The 23146-nt window shown below is 42.5% G+C and overlaps 2 protein-coding genes across 3 annotated transcripts; both read right to left on the bottom strand.

Annotated features, from left to right (window-relative positions):
* Positions 1-5106: 5106 nt before the first annotated feature.
* On the bottom strand, positions 5107-7484 carry LOC123048697 (probable WRKY transcription factor 72). Its single transcript, XM_044471742.1, has 3 exons — positions 7128-7484; positions 6652-6756; positions 5107-6057 (listed from the first exon to the last, which is right to left on the bottom strand). Exons 1-3 carry the CDS (start codon positions 7430-7432, stop codon positions 5412-5414), a joined length of 1056 nt encoding a protein of 351 aa, XP_044327677.1. The 5' UTR covers positions 7433-7484; the 3' UTR covers positions 5107-5411.
* Positions 7485-9841: 2357 nt separating this feature from the next.
* LOC123051548 (E3 ubiquitin-protein ligase SHPRH) lies at positions 9842-22616 on the bottom strand. Of its 2 annotated transcripts, XM_044474449.1 has the most exons (19): positions 21520-22614; positions 21033-21239; positions 20533-20594; positions 19949-20429; positions 18931-19131; positions 17625-17880; positions 16930-17173; positions 16665-16825; positions 15972-16568; positions 15590-15756; positions 15220-15433; positions 14943-15134; positions 13481-13597; positions 12785-13030; positions 12469-12634; positions 11966-12153; positions 11051-11202; positions 10597-10858; positions 9842-10515 (listed from the first exon to the last, which is right to left on the bottom strand). In XM_044474449.1, exons 1-19 carry the CDS (start codon positions 22335-22337, stop codon positions 10255-10257), a joined length of 4992 nt encoding a protein of 1663 aa, XP_044330384.1. In that variant the 5' UTR covers positions 22338-22614; the 3' UTR covers positions 9842-10254. The 2 variants fall into 2 exon arrangements, with proteins under 2 accessions (XP_044330384.1, XP_044330385.1); XM_044474450.1 differs by lacking the exons at positions 9842-10515; positions 10597-10858; positions 11051-11202 and adding an exon at positions 11301-11354 and having other exon boundaries at positions 21520-22616.
* Between the last annotated feature and the right edge of the window lie 530 nt (positions 22617-23146).

Below are 23146 nucleotides of genomic sequence, written 5' to 3'. Positions count from 1 at the left end.
TTTGCATATACGCCAAGGGAGAAAAAAAAGCACTAATCTTTTAGAGATGCAAAGTCCTCATATAAGAACAGGATGTAACTGACTTGATAAAAAGAGACCGTTGGTGGTGACCGTGCAAGTAGTTTCCATTGCTTTGCTTTTCGAGGAACGTAAGATAAAAGATGTTGATAAAACTACACACATGTTATTTGCCTTTGTTTCCTAGAGCTTACCACCTAGAGAGTGCATGCCTCTCTTGCTTTTTTTTGTGAAATTCCTTGGAGCCATGTGTTGAGTGGTTGAGCCAATTGAAGTAGTTTTTGCAGTACTATATATGCAGTGTAGTCAAAGTCTTTGGAGAGTGAAAAGCTTGGTAAGTCGGCGTGCCATTTCCAACTTAATTCCGTTGTCACTAGTGCCAACGTGTGGATATCCATTGGTCGAACCAAGCACCGACCCTAGTGTGCTAAAGGCTAGCTAGTGACATGCATCATCTAATAAACAAAGGACAACATGCTGGTAACTTAACTAAAGGGCGATAAATGGCCATAAAGGGTAGCTACAAACCGGGTGATACTGGCAAACCATGTGCAATTGTTTAATTTACTAGTTAGCCAAAGAATGCATTCTAAATCTTGCTGAGATGAAACTTCCATTTCCGAAAATAGTAAATTTGTAATGCTTTTGTTGGTCCTTTTTTTTATAAATAGGTGCATTTTCCTTTTTGACAGAAGTGCTCCTGCTTTTTCGAGGTTCCTCGGAAATAATCTTGATGAGCTTTTCCCAATAATAGAAAAATCATTTTGATTTGATCATTAAAATTGTAGATTGACATAGATTGTCATGCTCATTGCTTGGTTGATCATCAAGAAAACTTGTCATCCAACGACAATTGAAATGATCAGTTAGTTCCCTGGTCATGATTAGAAAAGGAGTTTTTCCTTTTTTTCGCGAGAAACATTTAGAAAAGGAGCTTTTTCTGTTAAAATGTCTTTCTCTTGTTTCTACGTGAAGGATTTAGCAAGGGGACATGCGATGCAGCTTTTGTGCGGATGGAGCTTGACACCAAGAGGCTAGAATCGTTTCCCATAAGAAAAGGTTTGATTTGACTGGTTGTAATAGGCTTCCTGCACATAGGTTTAGTTCGGCGTGGCCAATCACTCTTTTTTGTCTTGGCTACTTGTTTCTCGCCTTGTATTAATAAACAATGTAATGATGTTGGCCTATATGCATCAAGAGGTAATAAAGCCTCTATTGTCTAAAAAATAAGTGATACGTACAAAATCACAATTTAAAGTGGTTGTACGTGCAACCTTACATATATGTTGATCACATGTCCAATATTCATGCAATACATAAGCCAGTGGTACTACTGTCCAATTAATTATTTACTATGATCATGAATTGAAGCCAAACAGGTCGTAGACGCGAACGTTATTACCAAAGGATCCCAATGAGCCCGACATGAACCTGAGGTTGCTCGGCGAGGAAGGGAAGTTGACCATGCCTGCTCCAGCATCCATGTCGAATCGGTGACCGGCACCTCTAGCAAGTACTCCTACGACACCGGTCCCATGGTCAATAGCAACGTTCTCCAGCCAGGAATGTCAACGTGGGTGTACCGCTTGAACTTCTCGTAGCCCCCTTCCTATGCGGGTGAGGAGATGTAGCCGACGAAGCTTGAGAAGAGCATCAGATGATACATCGTCCCTTTCACGAGGCGATGTGAAGAAAATGCTCCAACAGTGACACTCCTGTAGCACAAGAAGATGATCCCGCTGCCACCATCTGCCAGAAAGGCTTTGCCCATCGGCTTCCACCGACAGCGATGAGGTGGGTGGTAAGGGAGGGTTAGGGGACGACAACTAGGTTTTGTCCAACCGCCCCCCGAGCGAGTAGGGCACATCCGAGGATACCCAAAAAAATACCCAAATGATAAGTGACACATGTCAGGCACATGGCACTCCAGCTCTGACGTTTTTCGATGGCAATTCCAGTCACGCAGGGATGGCAAATTCCAGTGACACACAGTAAGTTTGTGTGAAAGTAAACTGAAGCACGAAAGTTGCCATGCTTGCCGACTAAAGATGCCATCCTCGTGTAACTAAACTTGCCATTAAAAATGTCCGGAGTTGCCATGTGCTTATATCTGGCGTTCAACAGTTACCAAGGTCCAAAAAATATCAATATAGGAGCAGTGTTCATACGAGGATTAGTTATTCCACTATACTTTCAAATCATGCATACCACATCTTTGGAGGTAATCTTTTACCCCTTTGATGGGATGAGAAGGAAGATTTTATTTACCAACACAATGTCACTGGTTATATTTTACTTCCATGGCTGGTTGTCTTAGTCCGCACGTAAAATCTTTTGACCTAAAAAAGCGGATGTCAGTTCGAATAAACAAGCACGACACATTGGCCTGATATGCCCAAACTTATAGACTTATTAAAAAAGAAGCTATGAGACATTTCTCCATGGCACTTGGAAGTAAATATTTGTCGTGTAATGACAACTTTAACCAAAGTTAATGTTTGCTTTTCATCCCACATTGGTCTTACTTTGTTTAAACGAAACTACTTTGTGGACGTCGGAGTCAGCACGACAGCTGCCCGACTGCAAATCTGGCCGTATGTTGCACTGTCATGATTTGCATAGACGCCCTGATGTGCTCTGTCGAGCAGAGATCATCCGATGTGCGTCGTGTGTATAGCAGCTCTCTTCTTTAAAACACACAGTATAAACGCAAATGTTCACATAAACACACGTACACTCATCCCTATGAGCGCGCACACACATTCTACTCTTTTTTCGATAAAGGGTGAATTTTATTAACTCAAATGAAGCATTAAGAGGATACAAACACACGTTCATTCTACTCTTATAAGCATCTTCGAGAGACTGAGCCGGTAAATCTTGAGATTGACGAATTCGCCACAGACATCTCATAGTTCAAAGGACGTCGTCTCCCACTCAATACACATTGCTAGAATGCCCGAAATAAATCAAGGAATTTGGTTGGCCCATGTTGGTCTTACCTTTACATGAAGCTAAGGTGAGTAATTTGCATAATTAATGTAAATAAAGTTCATGTAGCGATTATTGTGACACGTATGGATCAGCTTGATTATAATTTATTTTATGGACAACTAATGCACAGAAGCAGAAAGATAGATCCGCATGCTCAAAAAGTAGGATAGCCATGCACTAGCTATTAGCAGGAAGGTTCAGAGTATATATAGTTGAAACTTCTTCAGGAAGTGAAATCTTCACTCCTCGGTGCTGAATCTTAGCTTGACTTCGACTGGCTAGCATATACGCCAAGGGTGGAAAGGTCCTTTGTCCTCGGATCTTAAATGGATCAATGTAACTTACTGGTTTTGAGACCACTCGTGGTGACCAGGCAAGTAGTTTTCATTGCTTTGTTTTTCAGGAACATAAGATAAAAAATGTTGAAAAAACTACACATGTTCTTTGCCTTTATGGCCTTGTTCCATTTGAGCTTATCACCTGGAGGAAGTTCATGCATGAGTTCCTTGCTTTTGTTTTCTATGTGAAAATGATTGGAGCCATGTGTCGAGTGGTTGAGCCAATTCAGTAGTTTTTTCAGTACTATATATGCAGTGTAGTCAAAGCTTCTGGAGTGAAACACTTGGAAACTTGGCGTGACATTTTCCAACTTTCGTTGTCACTAGGGCCAACGTGGATATCCATTGGTCCAACCAAGCATCGATGCAGACCCTAGTGCGGTGGTATCTTGGTTTCAAGGACTAGCTACTGGCATGCATCATCTAATAAACAAAAGAATATACTGGTAACTTCATAAAAAGATCATAAAGGGTGGCTACAAACCGGTTTGATGCTGTCAAACCATGTGCAATTTTTTAATGTACAAGTTAACCAAAGTATGCATTCTAAATCTTGATGAGATGGAGCTTTCGTCTCTGGAAATTATAAATTTGTAATGCCTGGACAATTTTTTTGTTTTAAACATGCTCATTCTCTTCTTGATATAATTGCACTTCTCCTGCTTTTTCAGGTTCATCGGAAATAATCTTGCTGGCTTCCCCCGGCACAGCAAAATGATTTTTATTCGACCATTAGAATTGTTGATTATTGTTTCCAGCCTTACCACTTGGCCGAGCATTAAAAATTGTGTCATCCAACACAAATAGTTGGAATGATCGGTTAGATCTCTGATCATGTTTATGAGAAGCTAGGTAGCATTGCTAGCAACAATCCAAAAGCATATTTCTTTTCCATTAATATGTTTTGCTCTAGTTTCTATGTTGATCCTCAACTAAGCAGAATTGGCAAAGGGATACACGGTGCAGCCTCCAATGAGAGGCGGTTTAGCAGCTATTTTCTTATTGTGGAATGACAGAGTTGCTTGGCGTGTTCTAAATTTAGCGTGTAATATTGTACGCCGTTGTTGTATTTACATTTTTTTTTGGTCTTGCCTCACATGTCTCTCCGCTCACTTATTTTTATGGGGGCTTAGTGCGTGCTTGCATGTGTGCGTGGATGTGTGTGTGTTGGGTTGGTTGTAATGGTTTTTTGTTCTACTAGTATTTGGTTGTGTTAGAATCTACTAGTATTTGGTTGTGTTAGAATTATAAAGTTTTTAGAACACAAAAGGTTCAACCTTACATGCAGGTATTACTCATGTGCATTAGTTGGTTGTGATCATGGGCTATTATTAAACCCATTAAGAGCCGCTAGAATGGTGGCCAACCAGCTACGCCATGTGGCGCATGCTGGTTGGTCACGGTGAGGAAGTAATTTTTAGAGTTTTTTTAAATGGTAGGGAGACTTTTTTTTTGAGAGATGTTTTTCTAGGTTTTTTCTTTTTTCCTTTTAAGATGGTTGTGATGTTCACGTGACGCGAGAATGTTTTTTAAAAATTTTGGCATGATGATGAGGTGCGCATAGCTTTCTCTTAAGCGGCACGCAATGGCGGGACCCAACCACTAGTGTAATACAATGGTCGCACAACAAATAGCTGAGGGGCTTGGTGCCAAAAGATCAAAGTGACTTACCGAGGATTTTGTGTCCTAGTTTGATTCATGTGCTTGTAACAAACGATGTAATGATGTTGAGTTGTACGCATCTTTTATGCAGAGGTCAGGTAATGAAAGCTTCTATTTTCCAAAAAAACAAATGTTACATAAATCAACATTTACAAACCCATAATTTAAGGTCGTGCAGGCAAACTTACATATGTATATATTTACACTTGACATGCCAATACAGTACAGATTACTAGCTAGCTACCTTTTTGTTCATATCCACAGTTCCACACATGCCCAATATTGGCCAATATACACATACATAGACAGTACACCCTATTATCATTACTATTACCCGGCCCGTGCAAATTGCGCAAGCCCTTGTTATGGCTCAATTAGCATGCATGTACATAGGCATGGTCAGGAATCAAAGCTGAACAGGTCGTCGTCGTAAACGTTGTTGCCAAATGATCCCCCCAACGATCCTGACATGAACCCGAGGCTGCTCGGCGAGGAAGGGAAGCTGTACGTGTCCATGCCTGCGGCAACATCCATGTCGACGCCGGTGACCTCCACCACCGGCCAGTACTCCGCCGGCGCTGATCCCACAGTCAACGGCGATGTCCTTAAGCCAGTAACGTTGATGAACTGCCCGCCGGCGTACTGCATGTACTTCCTGTGGCAAGCCGGCGACGGTGAGCCGCTGGACACGCCCTCCTGAGCCGGCGGCGAGGAGCTGTAGTTGGAGAAGCGGGAGAAGAGCATAGGATGATAATCAGACGCTTCTTTCATGAGATGATGAGAAAAAGCGCTCGTGCTCGTGCTGGTAGTGAAAGCACGGTTGGCTCCATTGATGGGCGCGAAGCTGATGAGGTTTGCGCAGTCCGGCAGCGGGGCAGCGTCGGCGGCCCCTTGGACGATGAGTGATGGAAATGTGGAGGGATCCTTGCAGGTGTGCTGGCCATAGTAGTCGATGGTGTACTCCGACGGGTTGGACTCGGATACGTGGACGTGCCTCTTGGCCTTGCAGCCTTGATCTGGCAAATGCGTGCACCTGTAGTAGCTCCTGGATATACGCCCATATGCAAATCAGTAATAATCCTAGATATGTAAGCTAGCTACAAGTCTACTGTAGCTAGCTAATAATACCTCAATACAACAACTGGTGCTATATATAGGGAGCGATACCTTTTCGAAAAACAAGGGAGCGATAAGCACCATATGCATGCGTGCATGCATATTTGATCAATAGAAAAGCTCAACTTCCCCTTGAAGGATAAAGTTAGAAAGCTCAACTAGCTAGGTGCAATTAGTTAATTAACCAGTTGGCAAGTGTGCTTGGCTAGCTAGCTTCAATATTAGTGATTCAGTAATCACTCTTTACTTATACTTGGACAGCTCAGACATATTGGAATGGTGTTCTATAACTGCTGTCAGTTCATCCAAAAGCTCAATCTGATGGGAAAAGGTGGGCTATGCATTTATACATCAACACTCTCCCTCGCGTGTGGCTCCCTCAGGCCTAAACGTGGACCGAAAGTAGGCGGTCAAAACCTCTTGACTCCGATATCATGTAGAACTGTATGCACCAGCCAGTTCACCCAAAAGCTCAGACTGATGAGGAAATGTGGACTATGCATTTATACATCAACAGGTGTACCTCGGGTTAGTAGAGTCGTTTATCTGTTTCTGACCGTACTTCCTCCATGACTTGCCATCTGTGAGCGTCGTAGCGGTGACAGTCTTGATTAGAGGGCTCTTCATCCTGCCATGAATAACATATATGACTAATTAGCACTTCCAACTACTCATGCATGTATGATTTGATATACCCATGCATGCATGCTGAAGAAATCTTAGTGGCATCTACTTTTGATCTTTTCAATCTGATAACACAGGAATTGGTCGTCAGAAGTCGTCCTTGATCATTGGCGCTTAAAGTTCCCCCACTAGGCCGCCAAATTAATAGTACGAGTTGCAAAAGTGGATGTTGAAGGCTTGAAGCCCATAATAATTTGTTAAATCGCATGTGCATCCATGAGATACTACAGTCTACGGCTAGCTACTACGAACTACTACCTCTGTACGGAGTAGTAGTTTTTGCACGGTTGATAAAGGGTTTTAGAGTTTCTTCACCTTCTCCTGGAGCTGCTCCGGCGGTGCGGCCCGGATGACGCCGTGCCGGATCTCTTCCTCCTCCCGCCCAGTCCCCGGCCTGTTCCTGACGACGACGCCACGCCGCCATCACCGGTGCTGAGAACGGCGGACAAGGCGCTCGACAGCTTGGCCATCATCCCGTCCACCAGCTCCCCCGCCTCCAAGGTCGCCTCAGGCGAAGACTCCTGCAGCACGGTCTGCAGCATCGCCACACGGTCACGAACATCGACCAGGTCGTCTAAGACCGCCGTCGCCGGTGAGCGCCCGCCGCCGGAAGACGCCATGCCAGCCAGAGAGGACAGGCGAAGCTGCTGCTGGTGTGGTGCTGCAGTGCAGACTGCAGAGTGCAGAGTAGAGTCGGTAGGGTTAGCGTGCCTTGGTTTTTATCGGCGTGCTCGACGCGCGGTGGGAAGGTGGGGGGAAAAGTAAGAGGAAGTAGCGAGGAACAAGGAGGCGAGCGCGTGCGGGACCCGGCCGGCTAGACGTGCGAAGTGTCCCTGCGCGCGCGCAAGGCGACGCCGGGGCGTCATCGGCGTGACTCAGCCGGGTGAGCTCACCGATCGCTCTCATGCATGCATGGTCGTGGGGCCATGCATGGCACCGGGCACCGCCTCTATCCGGCACAAATGGTTTGCACAGTCATGATGTGAGCACTACGATTAATCTACCATTAGTTCTTGCAGTAAAGGGCCAATTGATGGATGCCGCTTTTCTTACAGGCCACAGAAGTCGCAATGCTTGCCAAGGAAAATATAGTAAGCGCAACGCCTATAACTAGCAAACTGATCACTCGGGAAGACATCTAAATAATCTGCTCTTGTGCGGTGCACTGTGCCCTCTCGCCCAGCAACCGTCCAAGGAGGAGCATCTTCCAAGACGCCAAAACTGCTTGCATATCAACACAGGAGTACCTACAATCTCGAGCTCAAACGCACCCGCATAAATTGTAAATTCCAAAAATATAGTTAAAAAAACTGATTAATTAAAAAAAATAGCTGATGAACAAAGAGGCTGATTGGTTCGCTACCAACATTTGACATTGCCAATATTTGGCAAAATTAAAAGTTGCCAACATTTGGCAACCTATTGTGAGATTGGCAACGAAAATTGGTATGCAGTCAATCTCTAGCCAACATTTGGCAGTTACCAAAATTTGACATGCCGATTTTTTGCATCAAACCAATTAGCCTCACAAACAAGTTTTCTAACATGCTGCAAAATGTCATACGAAAAAATCATCCGTGGAGGTATGTGCAAAAATAACAAATTTTGTTTTTTGTACACGCCTCCACAACTGTCTTTTCAAAGTGAAATCTTGCACTATGTTAGAATTAAAGTTGATGCTCATGCCGGTGCATTTGTGCTCGACATTAGATACTCCATATCCACAAGGCAAAAGAAAACAATGTTGCCCATCTGCCGTGTCCACTTGCACAGCCGAATACCCGACGCAAGTCGACAGCTGCAATCACAAGTGGGCGTACCCAGGGTGCTGCTTAAAATACGCCATCAGTGACACAAACTGTACATGCTACCTGCATTAGTTCTGAAACAACATATATTGTACATGCTACGATCATGAACATCACACACCTGACACAACTTGTATGGGAGAATCACCATGACAAAGATAGTAAATGAGATGGTTCACGACACATGACAGAGTGACAAGGTTGTCTGTCATGTGTCATATGGCCTTGTCACATGGCCTCATATATATCCAAGCTGATAGATTTACTGAAAAGTAAGGCTAAGACATTTCTCCATGCGATTTGGAAGTAAATATTAGTCGTATTATGACAACTTTAACTTGTGCATGTAGGTGACTGTGAGTTACTTGATTATAGTTTAGTTCAAGGGCAGCTAATGAACCAAAGTGGAAAGCTGGATCCACATGCACCAAAAGCACAAAGCTAGATCCACCTGCATTAGCGCTAGCAGCCAGACAGGGAAGGTTCGGAGGTATATATAGTTGAAACTTCTGCTTGAAACTGAAAGGAGCATCTTTAGACTTTTAATCTTGGGTGCTCAAGCTTAGCTCGGCTTTTACCGGGTAGCATCTCTGGAATATACGCCAAGGGAGAAAAAGTACTCGGATAAGAATTGGATGTAACTGGACTGACTTGATGAGAACTTGAGACCACTCGTGGTGACAAGGCAAGTAGTTTTCGTTGCTTTGTTTTCCAAGGAATGTAAGATCAAAAAAGATGTTGAAGAAGCAACACATGTTATTTGCTTTTGTTTCCCTGAGCTTATCACCTGGAGAACTAATGCATGCACGAGGTTATGCTTTCGTTTTCTTTGAAATTAATGTTTGGAGCCATGTGTCGAGTGGTTGAGCCAATTGCACTAGTTTTTGCAGTACTATACATGCAGCATAGTCAAAGTCTTTGGAGTGAAAGACTTGGAAAGTTGGCATGACAATAACTCTAGAAGCAAGGAAAGCATTTTTCAACTTTCGTTGTCACGTGGATGTCCATCGGTCCAAGGAAACATTGACGCAGACCCTTGTGTAGTGGTGTCTTGGTGCATTTGTGCTCAAGATTAGATACTCCATGTCCGCAAGGCAAAAGAAAACAATGTTGCCCATCTGCCGTGTCCACTTGCACAGCCGAATACCCGACGCAAGTTCGACAACGGCGGTCACAAGTGGGCGTACCCAGGTGCTTTATAAGCTCAAAATACGCCATCAGTGACACAAACTGTACATGCTGCCTGCGGTAGTTATAGAACAATATACTGTACATGCTACGTTCATGAACATAACACACCTGACACAACTTGTATGGCAGAATCACCATGACGAAGATAGAAAATGAGATGGTTCACGACACATGACAAAGAATTCCCTCTATAAAGAAATATAAGAGCATTTAGATCACAAGTAGTGATCTAAACGCTCTTATATTTCTTTATGGAGTACAAGTTCACCGTCTCCCTAAACAGCCACACAGGCGTCAGTGCTCTACGCCATTCAATCGGTGATGCCAGAACTTCATGACCATACCGTCTACATTCATCTAAAATTAGTGTCGTCTCCTGTAACCTGGAGATTCAGACGAGCACTGGAATTTCCGGTTAGACCAAGAAACTTAATGGTGGTTAATCATGTTGCTCCATTGATAGCCCTCATTTCAGCAGCCAACCCCGCAGCAACAGACGGAGGTAAACTCCTCAGGCTATCACCGTGATCCTTATCATCCTCCTCTGGAGGTTGATCGGGTGTTGCCACAGGAAACAGTGACTCGACGTCCTTCAGCGTCAGAGCAAGCTCGTCTTTGAAGTTCTTTGACTTGCGTTTGATGGTGGAGCAGACAGCTCTGCCCCTGTTCATTTTGTATATGCTGTCTTCTATTGTTTTCTTCACCTGAACACCAGTAATTCTATGAGTTTTTTCTTTCCATGAATACTTTCAATGGAATAAATGAGCCTGGGATGCGGTGCTTACTATAAATCGGTGGATGAATGTGCTCTTGTCTTGCCCAACTCTGTGGATCCTACTGATAGCTTGTGCCTCAGCTGATGGGTTTAGTAATGGTTCCAGTAGAATCACATGCTGTGCTTCCAGTAGATTCAGACCATTTGCGCCATGCTGGATAAGCATTAGCAATACTTGAACAGGCCGTGTTTTGGAAACAGCCTTCTTCGCTTTCTCTCCATTTATACTGGGTGCCAGGCCTTTAAATTGACAGAGCGCCAATTGTGATTTTCTGAAGGAAAAGAACTTGCATTAAGCAACTGGCATTGTCTATAAGATCAGTAACGACTAGCAGCACAACTGGAAGCAGGACAAGAGAAAAGAAAAGATGACTTCAAGATATCTAATATCATAATAGAATTACTGAGCTCAGCAGTGAGACAAATAATTAAAGCATGTATGGCCTGGGCTACACGTATCTCACCTTCCTCCTTTCATCCGAGCATAAGATATATTGTTAGCAGCAAGGGAATGCTCTAATACATCAAGGACATCATTCCAACTTGAAAAAACAAGTATTTTGGCTTCCCCATCAGTGGAAGTGATCTTCAAAATTCTCCTTGTCACAGCTTCAATCTTAGTCCAAGTAATAAAAGAACAAAAAGATTTCATTAGTTATCACATCCAGCTTGAACACGTATTTACTAATTAGACAAGCCTGAGTTGGACAGCTTGGTGAGGTACATGGCCTATGAACCTGTGATTTCGCTTGTTGTCACAGCTTCAATCTTAGTCCAAGTAAAGAGAACAAAAATATTTGACAGAGTTATTGTACCCAACTCGAACACATAGTTATTAATTAAAAAAGCCTCAGTTGGACAGCTCCATGAGGTTCATGGCATATGAACATGTGATTCTGTTTTTTTTTTCCTTTAAACCCGGGCTCAACTCCTGTCCATTGCTCATAATGGAAATACAACAGTTCATGAGATTCAGACAGATGGAAGCAACATGTGATTCTGCTAAAGTTTATATAACAGCATGTGCATTCGCTTAGCACGAACTCTACTCCCTGAGCACAAATATGAAGTGCATCTGGGTAACAACATCTAGAAACTCTAAGGTTATGGATAGATTTGTCCAACTTTTCAGATAAATCAATTTTTACATAAACTTTCAGATAAATTAATTGCAGAACAAACTATGTACTTGGCCAAGAATTAAGTGATAAGCAACTCAGTTTGATAGAATGGTTAGTGCAAAAGGTTACTTCTTGTTGCACACAGGCATTAACTGTAGCCTTCCGTATAAAATTATTACAAACGGGCAAACAAACAGAAACTATTAATTTGAAACACACAACAGTAGAATGGTCATAAGTAAGCAAATTGAATGAAACCTTTGTTCCGTATGAGCCTTGGACAGAAATAGCGGCTTCTGTCAAATCATCAGCTTGTTTATCAGCATTTTCACTCTGTTTCTCAACCACAAAAGCAACATTCTCAAGATATGTACGTTGACGGCATGTAGGGCACATAATCCATTTTTTGTGCTTCCCAGCAGCTCGATCTGTCAGGTACAAACAGCCTGAGAAGAACAAGGAGATAAATTTAGTGAAGGTAAAGTGTTCATTATACATCAAATGGACATATGAGATGAATATAATCAATGGTTTGCCAAGACAGGGTTGCAATTTTCATAAAAAAGGTATTGCGGTTGGATTTGCAAAAATGAAGTCCATAGTACAGCATGCAGGCAAACACATTGTAAACAGCCAATAATAGAGGGGCAGAAGCATTAACTGCACCAGTTAATGTATACTTCAACCGAGGTAAATTTAAGCAAAGATTACATACAGTATCACTTGTAAACAAATTTTGAGGAGATAACTTGGGTACTCACACTTGCAGCACATGGAGTGGCCACATTGGAAAACCATTTTCTGCTCGAGAATTTTCTCCTGACAAACTGGGCATGGTTCATTGCTAATCTCAGAACCAATTTGCCCTGTGGCTGGGAAGGAAGTCGCTGTAGCAACAGTATTGCCTGACTTGGGCAGCATCAATCCCTAAAAGTAAAGGGAAATGCAACATATAAGTAGATTTAAAAGAAATGATTCAGGTGTTATCCAGATTGAAAATAGTTCTGTTTTCGGGAAGATATGATGACAGGCCATAATATCAAGTTGACAGCAGGGCAGTATTAGTGATTATGTTACCTTCAAGTACCGGAGTTGGCCTCTTATACGAGCTAAAGATGTTAGAGCCAAGAACTTGTCACTTGTGAACTGCACATTGTATGGAATAAGCTCTTCTCTGGTTACAATATTGACAGCACTGGGCTCATCATCATTCTCTTTGAGCTGCAGCCGTGAGATAGACATCTTGATCTCATCATGAGCACGCAATAATTGGTTCTGAGCAATTGACAAACTCCTTGCAAGAGAAAACTCCTTGCGCATAGCCTAAATTAACAATCATAATCAGAGAATATCCTAGCCCAGGATACTTTTTTAACTTTTCAAATTTGAACTAAATATACAGAACAAAGCAAACAAGATTTTAAGCTTTGACATATGGCAAGGTTCCTAAAATGATGGCTAATTGAATTGGCCTTTATCTCCCATTGATGTTTTCTCAGATATTACCAAATGCAATTGATCATCAATCAAGATGTAGCAGGTTTTACATGGTACTGGCTCAAAACAAGTGTTCTTTCTCTGATAAAAAATCATGACATGACCAAATATCACTTTTAAAGGAAAAGGTACTCTTTATATACTATTCATGGGCTTCTTGTATTTGCTATTCCTCATGCTACAGTAGAATAATCCGAAGTGCTAGCATTTACTGATGGTCATTGAAATGACCATCATGCCAGAAGAGAAGGCGTCAATCTTTAAACTATGATGTACCTCAAAAAGAAGTAAATGCTTCTTAGCAATTTCAACATATTGCTTTCCCAGTACTCTCCTTGAGTGGGTTCGAATAGCCCTTAGAGCAGTCTCGGTTTGAGAAGGATGCCTGTAGACCTGTAAAGAGAGGCAGCATATAAAACTATAATGATGTGTTCTAAGCAGCATAATAAAGTTTTATAAAAACATAATAATAGTAGATAAATAGTTGAACACTTTTGATTCCTTTAAATGCCAGGTTTAACTGAAGATAGCCGATAGAAGAAGAAAAAATCTGGTTAAAAAGAAGTTAAACCAAATCATGTCTGACAATGGCCCAATGATGTCTTTAGGCCCTTATCTCTACTACTTTATTTATTGAAGTTGGTGGTGGTGGTGACGAGTTCACTCTCCCACCTCTATCCCAATCCCCATCATCCATCTAGGACACACAGACCATCTTCGATTTTGGCACAGCTCAGTCAAACCAAAAAGCCACCGCATCACTCGTGTTTTGGATGGGAAAATATTTCCCAAGTACTTGGTAGGACACAATATTTTTACTACGATAATAACCAGTCAGTCAATTCGCCAAGCAATTTTTCCCTGCCACCGCTCCTCCCCAATACCCATCCTCCATCAGCCACCCCTCCCCAATATCCATCCTCCTGACTTCCAAATTTCAAAATCCGGTCATGCTCCACCCCTTCAAATCTTGCAATGGTGCTCCATGGCCGCTGCAGTTACACAGGTGCAGCCTCAACTGCGCCATGGCTGCAGATCTTAACAAGCGTATTGGTTGAAGTATAAGCGGATCGCCCAACCTTCTCCATCAGTTTGGACTTCTGGTTTTACTTTTGACGGTTCATGAATCTTAATACGAGAGTCAAAAGGTCTTGGGTTCAAATCTCTGATTTCGCAATTTAAATAAAAAATTGATTGCCCTCTTCCTGTCCACGTTTAGGGCTTATCGAGCCAGATGTGAGAGGGGGAGTTGAAGTATATGCATAGTGCCCAACCTTCCCTATCTTCGGACTTTTGGTTCTACTGGTAATATGGTATTGTAGCCAAGAGCTCTTGGGTTCAAGTCTTGGCATTCACAATTTAAATAAAAATAATAATTGATTTCCATCCTTTTGTCCATGTTTAGACCTTCAGTTCGAGGTTTTGGTTCTGCCTATTGGTGCATGAAACTTAATAGTTCCTAGTAGAAGGGAATAAAGGGAATACTCGGCGCAATACAAAGATGGATGAACAAAGGTCAAAAGGGTACATACAGTGAAGGGTATTCTAACTGACAAGTACTCCCTCCGTCCAAAAAAGCTTGTCCCTCAAATGGATGTATCTAGCACCAAATTAGTGCTAGATTCATTCATTTGAAGAATAAGCTTTGGACAAGCTTTTTCGGACGGAGGGAGTATTGAGCTATATCAGCAAATGAAAGACATGACAATCATCTGGATAAGGATGGAACAAAAGTCACCTGTATATTTTCCCGAACTGATCTTGGATTATCATTGTTGCCACCAACTTCAGATCCTTCATTAGTGTTTTTGTTACGGAAAAAGTGATTCAACTCATAGTTTCGCCTCTGTACATCCCGTGCTTCGTCTACTGAAGCAATAACAGAATCATTGTTCGATTTCTTAACAACAAAGAGTCGTGCCTCATACCCCTAGAAAAAATCATGAGATTGATAAATACATTATTAATTTCATTTTACCTAGAATACATTGAAGAGCACGATCATACAAGATTACCTGAGACAGCCCATCTAATTCACACTGGATGCACAAAGAACCAGTACCATCATAGCACTTTGGACAATATCTCTGACTCTCAATGTCCTCGTCCCTTGGGTTATCCATTGTTTTGTTAATTTCCAATAGCCTAACCATTAATTGTTGCCTTGAACCTTCCAGGGAATCAATACCAGCTTGAATAGTATACTTCAAGCCAGCAATAGTCTTAACCCTATGCATAGAATAAAACAACCATGTTATCCATCAAATACTAATAATATTTTAATTTAGTGATTCTAATTCCTAAATAGTTAAGCCACTGCAACTTCCTTCAAAAATAAACCAGCATAAGATTCAAGAAAAATATTGAACCAGTTTTAGTGCTGACCTGGATGATATCGCCCCTGTGCCCAAGCCAGTGGTGCTCTTGGTGGATAAACTATCAATCTTCTTAAAAAGCTCATCGGTATCATCCTTGTTCTTTTCAATGCAATCCAAAGCGTATAGCCACCAACCCATACCCTGATTTTTTAGTTCTTTATTAAGAGTTGTGACCTAGAGGCAGACAGTCATTAGAAAACAGTGGTGAATTTAGTCTAGATAACTGTAAGAACTAGAGTAGAGGCAAACATCGTGCTTATAGAGCACGAAGCAAGATCGAAAACACACAAGAATGTTACATAGAACATTCCAAGGAAGATAAGACGTGGATCAAAATCACTTGTTGCAAGTTGCAACCCAGAAAATAACAATAAAAAGAAGAGATCAACCTCTTCAAATGATGCACTGAAATCTTTCTGTGCTATTAATAGCTTTGTAGTAAAAACTGATAAATATTTTTCTTTGAGTGTGTTGCATTTCTTTCTCAAGCAACCATCAGCAAAACACTCAGATGACAAGTGGCATCCAGTACGATTCTCTGCGTCCAACTCCACACTTATGGGTGCTTGTCCAACAACACTTTTGTACTCAGAGGTTTCAGGACTACCAGCTGCCAAAACTGAGCCGATGTTCTCGGATATCTTATTTCGCTTTACACCACGTAGATCTGAATCCGCATGGCTAGTTTCCTTTCTTTTACGTCTGTAGTAGACAACAGGAGGTTGTATTTTTGGTGTGCATTCATGCAAATATTCAGAACTAGTTCTGAGCAGCTCTGCAAGATTGTGGTTGATATGAAGATTCAACAAAGGGTCAACACGGAAATCATCAAAATTTTGGCGAGCTAAATCTAGTGCTTCTTTGTACAAAGAGATAGCTTCTTGGTTCTTTTGTTCAATGATAGCAATTCCAGCAAGACCATTCAGGGAAACAACAACTTTTCTAAGTTCTTCCTCCCCTTCAACTTTTGCTTTACCAATAAGAACCTGGATAGAAAAGGATCATGAAAAACTTAAGCACAAAATCACGCAATTACACAAAAATAATTAGCTGCCAATTGGGGAGGTAAAATTAGTCGTCACCTGTAAAATTTCATCCATGGACAAAGGAGTACGTTGCAGAGAGCAGAGACCAGAACTCCCCACTTGCGGATGGCAACAGGCCTGCCGAAGCTTGAGCAGTGGGACTAGAAGTTTGGCAGTGTCGTTGTTGGAGAGGTATACATTTGATAAAGCATTTGAATCTACAAAACAACAAAAGGTTAAAGCAGTTTCAGTTTTTTTTTTAACAAAGAGGGTATAGCACGGTGAATTTGTGGTCATGAACAGCAACTGAATAACCAAGTACCTGATGTTAGTTCCCTTCTGTTGGCATTGTTTCTTAAACGTTTAATAATTTCATGTGCATGGTCCATGCAAGTTGCATGCTGCTTCTGATAGAAATATTCTTCAATTGAAGAAAAGATGAGCCACGAGAAACACTCTTCTTGTGGAGGCAGCTGTAATTCCCGCGAGACATGAATTTTAGAGGAGCGCCACATGATTTCCTTGAAGAACTTGTGTGTATAATTCATAGCTATCATATCTCCCCTCTGCAGTTCAATTCAATGAGGAAAAGGTGAAAAGGATTAATTAATCCAACCATCTTGAGGACCAATGTTGAAAAAAGCTTCCATCATGGCTTCATTCATATATTGCTATGCCAAGCAACAAATTTACACTAAGATTGGCATTCTTTAATCAGGTTTTACAGTTCTTCAAAGATGTTCATCATCCATGCAGGTTTTTGAATTATATGAGCCTACAGATGAGCAATTACCTTATGATCTAACAGTAAAATTCATACCATCCTAGGTTTATAGGCTATTGGTGCCTCAGTCAGCATCAATGACATGTGTGCAACTTCTTTCAGTCAGTGATTAATATTTCTAAGAATGATAAATGATACAGTATTATGTTTATTCTTTTGTCAATAGTTAGAGCAACTGTGGTATTACGAAAGATGTATTAAATGCTTGCAGATACCACTGGCAGTCAATGTACCTCATATGGGTCTCTAATAACGTCCACCCACCACCTATATGTGTCAAATGGACTTGTTCTGAGAAAGCGTAGAAGGCCAAAGAGATCATCAAGCCTGCGTTGTATTGGAGTTCCTGTAACACACCAACGGTGTTGCGCATTTAGCCTCATCGCCATCTCAGTAACAGAAGTTTTGCTGGACTCTACCATCTGAGCCTCATCCAAACAAAGCCGCCACCAGTGGACCCTTGTTAGGACAGTTGGAATGACAGGGTACCTAAGTGTGTAATAAGAGTTCAGTAGAATTTAAGCCATAGTTATTTCCATACTATTGAATGATTGGCAGGCCTAATGAGTTAACCCATGCAATGCATATAAGACTGCAAGCATTCAATGGAATACTCGGACCAAATAAGCTACTCCTCCGATCCATATTAATTGTCACAGACTTAGTACAACTTTGTACCAAGTCTGCGTCAATTAATTTGGGCCGGAGGGAGTAGTTCACTTCTATTTTAGCTATTATCAGTATACCATAATTATAAACAGAATAAAAGCTCGAGTTTATTAAATTTTAATGCTAACATTGTCAGGTGTAGCAAGATTCCATATTCAGGTCATGCAAGACCAATAGATATGCATTATAAATTCACAATTTTGAAACCCGAAAATGATAACTTAACACAAAACAACACAATAAAGAGCAATCGTATAAAAATAAAAGATAGAAGTGTGAGCATCCAACCCTGCCAACACCACTAGACGAACACAGAACAGAGACTTGCTGCACTGCTGCCCCTGCTTCCAAGTAACCATACGACCTAAAGTGTTGTGACGAATGTGTAACACCCTGCGTCTCGATAGGCTAACAGCCCAGCCGAACATGGGGTGGCCACATATTCGCAGCATCTTGCTATGTCCTGGGTCGACAAGGGTTATATGCAAGTGAAATGGAAGTTAAACTGGAAATGTGATACTAAAGGTGGCAGGCACTAGAGAATGTCTAGAATAAAGAGGACAAAACCCCTTCTCAGTTAAGGACACATTAAGTGAGGTTCAGATTGTCATACAAGTCAACTTTCAAAATAACAGAATAAGTTGATCAAGTATGGCCAAGCTTCGGTGTGAAAAATAAACATTAACTCTTCTGAAATCTGAATAAATGGTGATCGCTACAGAATGTCTAGAACAAAGGGGACAACACCTCTTTTCAGTCAAGGACAAATATTAACCAAGGATTCAGATTGTTGTATAGGTCAACTTTCAAAATAACAGAATAAGTTGATCTTAAGTATGGCCAAGCTTCAGTGCGAAAATTAAACATTACCTCTTCTGAAATCTCAAGAAACGGCGATCACCATCATGCCGATCAGAATCATGCGATAGATCTTCTTTGAGGACATCATAAGTTGTCAAAACAACATCAGCAGTGCTTATTTCAGTCAGATCATTTCGTTGGTTAGAAGCTGAGTCCAAGTTCCTTGCACCTTCATAAATGCGAACGTCCAGAGATCCTGGCCTTGTGTGTCTAAGAGAAAAGGAACTTAACAGTCAGCACTATCAGCATATGCAGATAATACGGTAAGCAGTGAAATAATCAAGACTGGATAAGGCACTTGAAGCTTTATACTACACTGGAATGGTTTAGCAAAATCTGTTGCGCATGAACAAATTGTTCTTAACCGTTGAGAACTTCTCCCAAAATATGTAACATATTTATTTTATTATGAAAAAACACTTTTTCATGAGCAATCTTAATTCCTACAGACACATGAAAAGGATTTCAACTCAAAGTTGCAGAATTTCTACAATGATCCAATTACAAGCAGTGAAGTGGAAGTTATGGGACTGGCACGGTTAAAACAGAACAAAATCAACATTCTATGTTCCAATCGAAGAGATATGCATCTGAAATTAGGAAGGAATAATAGCATATAGAATGGTCAGATGGTCATGCACATGCTTTAAGTTTTCCGATAAGTGGTGTGGGTTCGAAAAATCACTACGATAGGGTCGACCCCAGCCTAGTGCAGTTAATCTCCTCTTGTACTCATTCCATCTCCTAGACTTGTTTCACTAAAAACTTACTTTTATTTCCCTGTGCTTGTGGTTCTTGCAACTACTCCCCTGCCTGATGGGGGGGAGGGGTTATGATGACCAATACACCATGTAACTAGTCTGTAACAATTCTTGGTGTTAATATATGTCAGTAGGAGCCTTTTCTAGTGTCCTTTTTATGTTCAAAAAAGAAAATCATTACAAACTTCAGAAAATGCAGGTCTGTTATTCCTTCAAGAACTAGAGACAATACTGCACACCTATTGTTTGGACAGGAGAAACCATACCGGGTAATCTCGGAGTGCCACTGTGCCAATATTGGTGATGGGCATACTATCAATGTAGCATGACTGAAAACAGTAGTTTGAGCTGCTTCAGCAAGTTCCAAGCACACCGCACAAATGTAGTTTTCTTCCGTCTCTGCAATAGAAAATTTGGCTCTCTTCTGCCTTCTACTTTTAGACTTCATGGTGCCTTTTTCATTCTTTGACAACACATCATCATCGTCAAAGGTTAAGTCTTTCTTGGGTGAGTAACCAACACAATCACCGTGTTGCCAAGCATCACAAGTGTCACATTGGACCCATATCCCCTTGTATGCAGAACTTTCACTTGCAGCCCCACAAATGCATTCAACTCTATCTCTTTTCTGCCTACTTATCAGATCTATTTCTTTTCTGGTTTGAGAGACAGAATCTGTGGAAAATGTGCTACGATGGGCAAAAATGCAAGCTAAAAGCTCAACCGTTTTACCCAAGCCCATTTCATCTGTAATTATTTAGCCATAAAAAGGAAAATTAGTGATGAATATACTTAGTGCCCAAAACATTAGTGCACTGCAATTATTTCCGAACACTTAGAATCAACATACCAGCCAAAATGCCCCCAGAGACATAAGGTGGAGAAGGTTCTGGTTGCAATGAAACATTTCCACTGCAAAGTGACAGATTACATGAAACTGAACCATTCAAGGATGTTGAAGGAACAATTGCATTTCAAATCCAGAGCAATGGAAATAATATATTTTTGGAAGAAGAACAACGAGTAATAAGACAACAAATAATAATATGAATAGGAGTCTAAGAAGTTTGCGATGGCATATCCTAATAGCCTACAGTTATCCCAAATCAAGCCAAACATTGACACCCAAAAAAAATCTCAACATACTTGACCACAAGCACACCTCTTTCCTTTGGGCAACACTACCGAACATCACCACGCATAAATCCAAATTACCACTGATTTTCCTTACATGGTGTTAAGAGTTCAAGGATAATTAATGTAAACCATAGTTTAAACATGTCAATCTGCATTGAAGGAAAGAAGGGCAATGTCGGGGGAAAGTACAAGTGTGATGTGCATTGGACTTACTTGAAGGGATTGTAAAACATCCTTGAATTCTTGCTAATAAAATCTACAGGAACACAATACGGTGCATGATGAACATAATCGTCATTGGGTGATGGAACAGTTGTATTTCGCTTTTCACGCTGAACCATCCAATTTGCTGCACGAAGTTGGTATTGTCTGAGATGAGGAAGTAAATCAGGAAGTTCATCTTCCAGCAGTTTTGCATCCCTGTCAACAAGTAGTAAGAAAAAAGCATCATCTAACAGCGATAAAGAGAATGGCGCTATCATAATACATCTAAATTTCTTTTTATAACTCGAGATCGCAGATAACCAAACATTTCCACCAAGCCAGCATATGTATGCCATACTGACAGCAGAAAGTTGTTTGTTTTTGGTGTGGTTACTTTCACATACTTCGTGAAGTTCAGAGACAAAGGTTCAGAATAATTGCCTCAACTTGTTTCCTAATAACCAAGACATGAGATCATGAGATGTAAGGCACGCACGTTGAAGGCTTAACGGCTTCGTAGAAAGCAGCAAGATCAAACTGCGAGTCGCTCTTCGGGGAGAAGTCACAATCATCATCACCATCCGTCGCTGGAACTAGACCATCCATCCCATACATGACAGCCGACGTGGTGACCTCGGGGCGAACCCAAGCCATCACATTCATCAAACTCTTCCTCCAGGGCTGCCTCGCGACCTCCAGCAGCGATTCACACGCATCGAAAGCCTGGTCCATCACCTCCACTCTGACACGGAGCACTATGGCTGGCGTCAAATCATCACCATCACTCGGCAATGAGCTATACTCCCAAACCCGCAGCGTCACGAAACCCAGGCTGACCAAATGGGCAAGGCCGGATACGCCTTCGTCAGGGCCATCAAAGCAGCCCGAGACAAATACGCCGCCTCCAAGCTCCTCCGAGTGATACTCCAGCAGCACGCAGTCGGACGGCACCACGGGCCAGTGGCCCAGCCTGAACCCGTCCTCCGGCGCGTCCCGCACCCGCAGGCGCAGCGAGCGCCTCCCCCCGTCCCCCGAGCGCTCCCCCTCCGGCGCCCCGACGCCGGCCCCCTCCAACTTCCCCTCGCCGCCGAGCCTCACATCGCGGAGGACCAACTCGGCGAGGTCGCGGCGGTCGCCGTCGGCGCAACCACTCGCGCCACCGTCCACCTCCACGAGGACGTCCCTCCTCGCCTCGCCCTTGGCCGCGCGCTTCGATTTGGAGGAGCCGGCGCCGCTAGGGCTCGGCGCGTCGGGCTCCGCGGCGCAGGCGCCGAGCCCCCTCGCCCGCGACGGCCGCGACTTGATCCTCCCCATGCTGCGGCGGCGGGCTCAGGCGGCGGCCCGCTGGGGCATTGGGGCGAGGGTTTTTGCGCGCCGGAGCGGAATTGGGCCGGGCGGCCGCGAAATCCCCCGAATCCCTCGCGCGGGGAGGAAGGGGGGGAGGGGGGGGGAGGGGGCGCCGGGGATTTCGGTGGAGGCGGCGGCCGGCGCCGAGGAGATTGGATTGGAGGCTTCGCGCGCTGGATTTCCGCTTCCCGGGGGACGGGAGAGGGGTTTTGCGCGGACGGGGAGGGAGATGGGGTGTGGGGAGGGGGGAGATGAACAGGGGCAGTCGCGGTTAATTTTTGAAAGCGGGGAGGGTGATCTTGGGAGGTTACGTGCGTCGTGTTGGATCTGGGACCTTGAGCCGTTGAGCGTGAGAAGAGATCCAAAGATTCCAAGGAAGGATTAATGAAACGGTTTGATTTCCCTCAAAAAAAAACCAATTTTTTTGATAGATTCCCTAGAAACCACTCCCCTGTTCACAAATACTCACTCCGTCCCAAAATTATGTTTTAGTGTTAGATACGGATGTTTTAACTTTTTTCCGAACTAAGTCTTCTATATCTAAATAGTTAGCCCTACTAACTTTTTCTCTCAACATGCAAATATGTCACCTCATCATTCAATATGCATGGAAAAAGGCCCACCACAACATGCAACCATGCATGATAATTTATATAGTATTATGCCATCTATATTATACAATTACTAAAAAAGTCAGTGAGAATTATATAATTTAAATAGCACATATGCTCGTGTGTTGCAACTGGACATAAAATAGTATGCATTTAAAGTCAGTG

Source organism: Triticum aestivum, chromosome 2D, assembly GCF_018294505.1.
Source record: "Triticum aestivum cultivar Chinese Spring chromosome 2D, IWGSC CS RefSeq v2.1, whole genome shotgun sequence".
Classification (NCBI taxonomy): domain Eukaryota; kingdom Viridiplantae; phylum Streptophyta; class Magnoliopsida; order Poales; family Poaceae; genus Triticum; species Triticum aestivum.
The sequence above is the reverse complement of the archived record's forward strand: the minus strand, read 5'-3'. Positions and strand labels throughout refer to the sequence as shown.